We start from the raw sequence: 9,366 nt of genomic DNA, 5'->3' as shown, positions 1-9,366 counted from the left end.
AATCGTAAATTAAGTATATGTAATTTGCATTAGTAGTTCTTGATGTATAAATAAACTAACTTATTGATCAATTTTGTGGAAATGTATACGGAAGTACAAAAAAATGTAGCATCCTGTATTAGTTGGCATTGATTACAAGTATAAATGACTGTATGATGTTTGTTCAACCGTGGTTGCTTCGGCAACAACTGTAGCATCTTGTAGCTCAGATTCGGTGATCGGGTCGAGCGAGGAGTGTTACAATTAAGGTGATTATTTTCAGAGCTTGAAGGAGGGTAAGGAATGCAAAGAAGAAAAAGGGACTTGGATGTAAATATTGGGTTTTAATATGAGTTTTTTAATAGGGATTAACTTAAAAATTTTATAAATTTTAAAGGGACTAAAAGAATATTTTTTCTTTTTTCTTTTGCAGGTCTAGTCAACAATCCGTTAAGGGTTTAGAGCCTGAATGATCATTTTGGTCAAATTTTCTAGCAGTAGTGACTAAATTGACAAAAAAAAAGTTTAGAATGATCAAAATAGAAACAATGATATTTTTGAGTGACCTCCTTTATATTTACGATTTTCCTTTTACTTTGAATATGGTCTCCCCCAAATTTGAAAATAGTTGAGGTTTAAGTTGAAATATAATGAGATTTTGTGAGATTATTTTTAAATTAACAATTAAGGTTAAAATCAATAACTATGATTAAAAGAAAAAACTAAAAACATCATAAGTATTTTGTGTTGGTATCTTATAACCTGTTAAATTTGTTATCGAATTGTGAAAATAAAATTTTCTTCTTAGTGGTGAAATAGAATGAATTGGTTAAATGATAAAAGTTATGTTTGTTATTAGGGGTGAGCGTTCTGTGGAGTCAAATTAAGTGAAAAATTTTCGAGTTAATCAAATTCACGAGTCCTATTTTATCATATTAGCTCAATTTTAAATTTTTTTTCAAATCGAGTCAAGTGAAATAAAATTAGAGCCGAGTCGAATCAAGCGAAATTGTTCAAGTTAAATTTTAAAAAATTAAACTTAAAAATATTGTTATAATATAACTAGTTTCATGTTGGAGCACATAAATTTAAAATTATAAATATTTGAAATTTTTAAAAAAAATTTGAATATGATAAATTTGAATCATTAATTAGATCGTAAATTTATTATTTTAGAAAAAAAATTTTAAATTTAAACCTTTTTATATATTTTTTAGAATTTTTTTAAAATTTTAAAATTTTAAAATTTTTTATAACTTTTATTAAGTGAGATCAATTTACTTATTTTTAAAGTTTACGAGGATTAAAAAGATATTTATATTAATATATTATTAGAATTATGAAATTTAAGTTAATTCGAATTTGAAAGTGGAATTAAAGTTTTATTTACCTCTTAGTGAATATCCTTCTTATATGATTAAGGATAGAATAATAATTTTTTATTATTATCTATTTTTACGTTAATTGATCTAAAAAGATGTTTTAAGTAGATGCTACCGAGAACAGAAACAAGAATCATTTTCTTTGGCTCCTTTTCACTGCTCTTAACGGAAATAGGGAAACGGTGGAAACCCTTTTTTTTTAATTGTCCTCCAAACAAACCCTAAGTCGGATTCGGATAAACCGAAGAGAGCAAGATAGAGCCAGTCGTTGATGGGGTATTGAATCGCTGAGTTGAACCGGTCGGAAGAAGATCCAAGTTAGAGTTGTAGACGAACTCAATTCTATATCTAATAGATGGGCGCGGCGGGTTCGAAGCTCGAGAAAGCTTTGGGTGACCAGTTCCCGGAAGGCGAACGATATTTTGGTCTCGAAAACTTTGGCAACACTTGCTATTGTAACAGCGTTTTGCAGGTTCTTTTTTTTCATTTTTTTTCCTCTTCCCCCCTTTTTCCCTAAAAAATATGTTGAATTTGATAGTATATGTTATTTCCTATCTTTTGAATTTGATTGATTTTGACTTTAAGCTTTAAATTTCATTTATGCAAATTTCCCGTAGTATATGTTAATCCTGAAGCGAATTGGTTAGGTTCAGTTCTATCTTTTCATTTTTAGCTTCTTTTTTTCCCCTTCTGGTAATAGCTTGCTGCTTTGCTTTCAAGTGGTACGGTTGTCACGATTTAAATTGAAATTAAAATGTCTAGATTTTAGATATGCTTGCTGAGATGGTTTGGAGTCTAGAGTCTATACCAGGTAGATATTGACTGTGATAGATATCAACTAATGTTAGAAAGGGAAAGTATTACAGGATCTGGATGTTGTTGGTGATTAAAAAATGATTATAAGATTCATCGGTACTATCAAAATAATTTAGATTTCAATTTTCAAGCTTAATTTTAATATTTCTTTCATTCTCCTTTCATTTAAGTTGGGTGATTGTCGTAAAGTTATGTGAATTTGTAGATAATGCATGGTACGATACTACGGTAGCTATTGGATCTTGAAGTTTCAGATGTTGTAGATAGGTTGACCTAGATAATGCAAGATCTGAATTGTTTGAATAATCATTTCTGAATGATTGCAACTGTAGTGTTAAAGAGCTATGTTCATTGCCAGACTCTTTAGTTCCTATGTTTTTTTTTTTTTTTTTAAGTTTATGCTATGAGACTCAGTTCTTTTCTGATATTTCTGTTTATTCCTTGCTTTCTAATCAAGATTTATGTTAATGCGTTCAATGTTGGATATTTTTATGTAAAATTGCTGGGTAACAAATGCCCTCTTGTCTGTGACCAACGTCTTATGTCATTTTCTGAAAAATTTTCAGGCACTTTATTTTTGTGTACCATTTCGCGAACAGCTGCTAGAATATTATTCAAGTAATAAAAATGGTGTTGATGCTGAAGATAATCTGCTGACATGCTTGGCAGATCTGTTTACACAGGTATTAACTCTACTAGAAGCATAGTGTTATTGAGTTGTATGCCCCTATAGATGGGAAACCACTAGTTTCTGAAAAACGGCAAAGCATTTATTTTAAATGTTCAGACCAAATATTAACATTAGTGTTTTATTTATGTTTACCATTTTCTGTTCTAGTCTTGACCACTATTTACAAGAATGATACATGATTTGATTCATTTGAAAATTTTCTTCTTTATTATTTGACTTGATAATCCCGTGTACAATCATTTAGGAAGTATGAAGGCCAAGGGTGTCATCTTCATTATTTTTTAAATGGCTTATTACTGCAAGTCCTTATCACATTTGCATGAGGACCTGGCTTCATATGAGAAGAAATGATGTTTGTGATTTTCCTTTTTAAAAACCTTTTATTACTAGATAAGTCTTTTTTATCTGTCAATCGTATCAGATTTTATGCAGTCAGAACAGTCTGCCTTATGTTCCTGTGTAAGAGTTCCTTCCTCATAACTGCTTTCTTTTTTTGTTTCATCTCTTTTTTAAAAGGCTTGATTTTATTCTTCAATAATTGCAGAGTATTATCCTTTTAGGAAATTGCTTAGACCATCTTATCAGATGATCTTTTGTTTTTTTAGCAAATGCTATTAATTGACTAGTATCTTTTGGTCCCCGTCTCTCTCTCATTCTACTTGTGGCATATGTGGTTTTTAGTTGATTACTACTGGAGCCAACAGTTGGTTGTTCTTTATGTTTAGATAAGTTCACAGAAGAAGAAAACAGGTGTCATTGCTCCAAAGCGCTTTGTACAAAGATTGAAGAAACAAAATGAGCTTTTTCGCAGCTATATGCACCAGGTAGCTGAGTGTTTTATATTTGATTGACTTAAGCACCTTCTCTTTCCCTAAATTGATGATCATTTTTGCTTGTTTTAAGATTTCGGTTAGAGTAAAGTAACTTTTGCTGGATTTAGCCTCATGTTTAACCAATAAACAATTTAAACATGAATGCCACAGAAAGTAAAGCATGATAAACAAAAGAGAGAGCCAAATCCTTCAGGTATAATGTGATTAAGCAATTGTATTAGGAATCGTATTTTTTCTCTTTAATGTAGTAATTAAGAGTTCATAGCAGTCCATTAACACCGAAAGCTTTGTTGAGGTTGATTAAAAGTTTGTATGCTGCATGTACGCATGCCTTGCCCAAAAACCCTAGTCAAGGATTTAATTAAATCCTTTTGCATTCAAGTTTTGGTCGATAAAACTGTACTTATTTGAATCCTAATTTTAATCGGGCAATATGATTTAATGTGTGACTGGTTAGGCTTTCAATATGTTGCAAGGACTATAGATTATAATATAAGATCAAATATTTTGTATTGAAAATCGGGAGCGGCATCTTATCTTGACCACCCAAATATTGGAGAGTCATGATAGTCTCAATAAGTCTTTAACTGTCCTATCTGTCGGTCTAATTTGTCTTTTCACTATATATCCTGGAAGGACCATGAATATACCAAATGACACATGATAATGGTTTGATTGACATTAACAAATGGAGTTCTGATAGCTGGTCATGTTCAATAAACTTGTAACGAGAACCTCCAAGTTATCCCCAAGCATCCCCATACTTTTGTGTTCAATTCCTTGCTTCATAACTAAGGAGACTTAACATGTCCCAGTACCACTGTTTTAGCATTGTGATTCCCTGTTTTGATAATAAAATGACTAGGAACAGTTTTAGGAACTTTGCTAAATAGGGATCTTATAATTATAACTCTTTATAGTTCCTTTTCAACGCAATTATTTTCCATGAGTCCAATCAGCACATAATAACTATTTTTTTTTTTTTTTTACTAATGATGAAGGAAAACCTTTATCAATCATCATATAAGTGATTAGTATGCAGCATTGATGATATATGTCTGTTTAATGTGATTTGCTCCAAGGCGTATTCCAACGACCTTTTCTTGGCATGTCAACCAAAACATTGAATTTCTTTATTATATTTAATTGTAATGCATAAGAGGATATTATTTGTCTCAATTTGTTTTGGTAGGATGCTCATGAGTTCTTGAACTTTTTGCTAAATGAACTTGTTGATATACTGGAGAAAGAGGCTCAAGCAGCAAAAAATGATGCAGAAACTTCTTCACCATCTGAAAAGACTGCAAATGGGCCAAAGAATCCTCAGGCTAATGGTGTTAAAAAAGAGCCTTTGGTTACTTGGGTACACAAGAATTTTCAGGTGTGTTTGCTATTTATCCTTTTATATTCTGATCAATAGACCTAGTCTTGTACTGCATTTACCATGCTTGACATGAAGTAAAGATGAAATCTTGTTATTTTCTTTGCTACAGTACATAAACAAATCATAGAATACTCTGAAACTTGAAAGCTGAGCAAAATTACCAAAATTGTAGGAATTTATTAGTTCTAGAAAGCATCTATATGGAAAAATTAATCTAATCTGCACTAATAAACAGAGAAAAGTGAAGTAAATTCAAATAATACTATCTGGGAATGCTTCAGGACATCATAGCTAAACCCTCATCTGTGTCCTTGTATGTAGGCTGCATCATCAATTAATACTGGTTAACAACAAATGAAACAGTGACTGCGTCTATCTTGTCCCCTTTAATGGTTTATTTTTTGACAATGCTTATAAAGGAATGCTATACATTTTTTAATGGATGCCATACATTGTCAAATTAATTAATGATAAAATTTTCTATCCTCTTTGACTTTGAGTGCCTCTTTGTACGTATGGATTCTTTCTGTTTGGATTAAGTTATTTTAAGAAGAATCTCATTATCTCTTGGGGCAATTCTGAGACAGGGAATACTTACCAATGAGACAAGATGCTTGCGATGTGAGACAGTGACAGCGAGAGACGAAACTTTCTTTGACTTGAGCCTTGACATTGAACAGAACAGCTCAATAACCAGCTGTTTGAAAAATTTTAGTTCTACTGAAACATTGAATGCTGAGGACAAATTTTTCTGTGACAAGTGTTGCAGGTAATTTTCCATTATAGGTAATCTTTGCACGACTTGAGGTGTTTTAGTTTCTAATTGATTACCACTTGTTTTCTTATCACTTGGTTTTGGAGTCACCTTGTAGACCAATTACATTGATAACAAATATAATTTGACTCCTGTAATCCTGTTTTGAGATTTTCAGGCTGGCCAGCCAAGGCCTAGTAAAGTTGGGGTTTTGTTAGTAAAAGATGTCAATTCTGGATATTGACTTCAAGGAGATATAATTTAAAGAAAGAGGCAAACCATGAGTACCTTAATGATTATCCCTTTTACTTGATGATTCGAACATCGAACTTGCATGGTGCCCTTAACCATTTTGTCTTCATGAATGAATAGGTTCTAACTTGATGCACAGCTTAAAGTATAATATTTAGATGGTTCCAAAGATGCATATCATACAGTAATTTTAAGGATAAACATGCAGAAAGGAATAATTTTGGATGATACTTGCTTACTTGCAGTTTGCAAGAAGCACAGAAGAGAATGAAGATAAAGAAGCCTCCTCACATCCTGGTTATCCATTTGAAGCGGTTCAAGTACATTGAGCAGCTGGGGCGATACAAGAAGCTCTCCTATCGTGTTGTGTTTCCACTTGAGCTGAAGCTGAGCAATACCGTGGAAGATGCAGATTTAGAGTATTCCTTATTTGCTGTAGTTGTTCATGTGGGAAGTGGACCCAACCATGGCCACTATGTTAGCCTGGTAAAAAGCCATAACCACTGGTTATTTTTTGATGATGAAAACGTGGAGATGATCGATGAGTCGGCGGTTCAGACATTTTTTGGTTCTGCCCAGGAGTTCTCAAGTAATACAGATCACGGGTATATCTTGTTTTATGAAAGCCTGGGTGCTGGCAACAGGAGCTAAGAAGTGAGTTTGAGAAGGTATTCTAATAGTCTTCACTTAAGACCTCATTTTCTTTTAATTGTGAGAAGAGGTGGCATATAATGATGTGGGTTTTGAGAAAATGTATACTTGGGTCATTGCCATGTACAGTGAATGGTGGAAGCAACCTGTCTTTTTCTTTTTTAGTTCTTGTTTTACAATAAGAGGGAAAAAGAAATAGTGTATAGGTTTGAGAAATATCACGGAGACTGTGCTGTGTATGATTTAACAGTTTTTCTCTATCTGTAGTTTCTCCTGCAGAGCTTAGACCTTTGTTAATTCAAAAAGAGAGGAGCTGTTTCATGTTCATGCATTCCTATTAACTTCTAATATTCATTCATTTCCGAAAAGCAAGATTTATGTGAAATTTTGTAAAAAATGACACCATATAAATTTCATGATCCTTCCAGCTGCAACTAAAATATTTCAATAAAAGGTGTTATAGTATCCAATTACCCTTACGAAGAGTAACTAATATCATAGCCTCCTGGATTAGGCGGGTTTTGGATTGGATTAATCTAGCATTAAGCCAAGTGTAATTTTTTTTTTAAAATTTTTTTGGCTGATTTCAGATTGGATTATTTTCAAAAATTCGGAATTGGATTTTGGACACTTGGATTTGATAACCATTCTTGTTTAATTTAGCACATGGGTAATCTTAGATAAGCTTTTTGTATTTTTTACTTAAAAATTTTGTTTTGGTATAGCCATTAAAGTTAATAAAGTTCAATTTCTTAATTTTAAAATAAAAATAGATCAAAACTAGACAAATTATTTAATAGATTTAATTTATTATAAGTTTTTATTAAAAATAATTTCAAAATTTTCGATTGATAGTAACATTTTATTTACTCTAATTTTGATTTTGTGAAAACAATACAAGTGCAAATGGTTAATTTGATAGTAAATAAAAAAAAATTATTCTACTTTAATTAATTTATAAAGCCCAATCTGATTTATACAGTTTAGTCGAGTGGTCTGCAATTTTTTACTTTTAAACGGAACTAAACGGATACTAAATTAACAAATTGAAGAATACAAAAAAAATTGAAACCCATATTTTATTTCTTGGAAAAGGAAATATTATTTCTAATATCTTATAATCATAAATTTATGCATTTGTATATAGATAATAGATTATATGAAAGTGTGATTCTACATCATTCATATCTCTTCCTAATAGGAGAATAACAAATTAGATTTTTTCTCCTGATTGGAAAGGGATAGGGATGATATAAAATCACAGTTTCATACAATCATTTTCCTTGTATATATTTCTAAAAGATAATCTAGTAATTAAAATTTTTATAAATCTTCAATGTTGTATTCTCTAATTTGAGTTGGTGGTGATCTCGTTAAATGAGGTTACATTTGATACCTAGAGGTGTCTCTAGTGATACAGATGGTGGTTGATGTCTTTCTAGAGGTTGGATGACTTTAGTGTCCCTATATGGTAGATCTAAGTCGTTAATTAGTAACTTTGGGTTTATCTATTTGGTCTAATTAAGCTTTAAAGCTAAACTATGAAGTTCTAATGCTTTTAGGGTATGTATCGAGACTTGATTGCTTATAGGTATCGATACCATGATTTCTTGGCTTTTTTTTTTTTGCTTCAATGTTTACATGTATTGATATTTGAATTAAGGGTATCAATACATGAGCCACAAATACTAGTACTTAGATGATAAATATTGATATTGTCCTGCACTCAAGTATCGATGGTATCAATAAATGCAAACATCTAAGGAAAAATAGAGGAACAAGGGATTAGTATCAATACCAAATAGAAGTTTAGTATTGGCACATAGAGGTTTTAATACTTACTAGCTTATTTTTAAAGCATAGTTAAACCAAATGAAGGATTCAGAATCACTGATTATCCACTTAGATCAACTATATAGAGAGGAGTCACCTAACCTTTAGAGAGGTATCGTCCATCAATTGTATCACTCAAGATGCCTCCAAACATATAATGTAACACCATATAGTCAAAACCATAGTCAACTCAAATTAAAATCAAACAAAATTAATATAAAAACTTTTCTAGATTTTAAAATCAATATAATTTTTTTGAGATTTTGCGATCAATCAGGATCAAAATCCATTTCTCATCAATCAGGATCAAAATCTATTTCTCTTCGACTCTTAAAAATTCACACACAAACACACTGTTAAGGTACATAGAGAACTCTCACAATCACAAACACACTATTTGTCTTGTATGCCACATTAACAAATAATTTAAAATTATAAAAAAAAATCAAAAATCAAAAATAAATGTTCACAATTTTTTTTAAAAAAAAAACATGCAATATATGTGGTTTGTCATGCGGGCGGTCATGTTTAAAAATTAATATTTTAGGCAGTATGTCCGTTAAAAAAATTTTCAACTTTTTTCTTAAAAAGTTGAGGGCTAAATTTAAATAAATAAAAATAAAAATAACCAAAATACCAAAAGATGTAAATGTTGAAAGCTAAAATTAACATATACCTATGTTCTATAGCAAAGTTTTGACACAAAGAAGGAAATTTGCTCAGGTGAAGTTGTTTAAATTTGGAGAAGTGACATAAATTATTGTCTAACTCATTAGTTTTTTTTTTAAAAA

General features: G+C 31.0%; 1 protein-coding gene across 2 annotated transcripts; it reads left to right on the top strand.

Moving 5' to 3' along the window:
- Positions 1-1,450: 1,450 nt before the first annotated feature.
- Positions 1,451-7,067, top strand: LOC107951861 (ubiquitin carboxyl-terminal hydrolase 3). 2 transcript variants are annotated; one of them, XM_016887023.2, is made up of 6 exons: positions 1,451-1,833; positions 2,744-2,860; positions 3,594-3,692; positions 4,894-5,082; positions 5,673-5,854; positions 6,337-7,067. In XM_016887023.2, exons 1-6 carry the CDS (start codon positions 1,717-1,719, stop codon positions 6,740-6,742), a joined length of 1,110 nt encoding a protein of 369 aa, XP_016742512.1. In that variant the 5' UTR covers positions 1,451-1,716; the 3' UTR covers positions 6,743-7,067. The 2 variants fall into 2 exon arrangements, with proteins under 2 accessions (XP_016742512.1, XP_040936322.1); XM_041080388.1 differs by having other exon boundaries at positions 1,469-1,833; positions 4,948-5,082.
- Positions 7,068-9,366: the final 2,299 nt, after the last annotated feature.

This window comes from Gossypium hirsutum, chromosome A11 (assembly GCF_007990345.1).
Source record: "Gossypium hirsutum isolate 1008001.06 chromosome A11, Gossypium_hirsutum_v2.1, whole genome shotgun sequence".
NCBI classification, from domain to species: Eukaryota; Viridiplantae; Streptophyta; class Magnoliopsida; order Malvales; family Malvaceae; genus Gossypium; species Gossypium hirsutum.
Note: the sequence above shows the minus strand (reverse complement) of the source record. Positions and strands in the feature narration are given on the sequence as shown.

Coding starts and splice junctions, on each gene's coding strand:
- LOC107951861 (XM_016887023.2), top strand. CDS start 1,717: ATGGGCGCGGCGGGTTCGAAGCTCGAGAAAGCTTTGGGTGACCAGTTC. Junction 3,693..4,893: donor TTCGCAGCTATATGCACCAG/GTAGCTGAGTGT, acceptor TTGTTTTGGTAG/GATGCTCATGAGTTCTTGAA. Junction 5,083..5,672: donor GGGTACACAAGAATTTTCAG/GTGTGTTTGCTA, acceptor ATTCTGAGACAG/GGAATACTTACCAATGAGAC.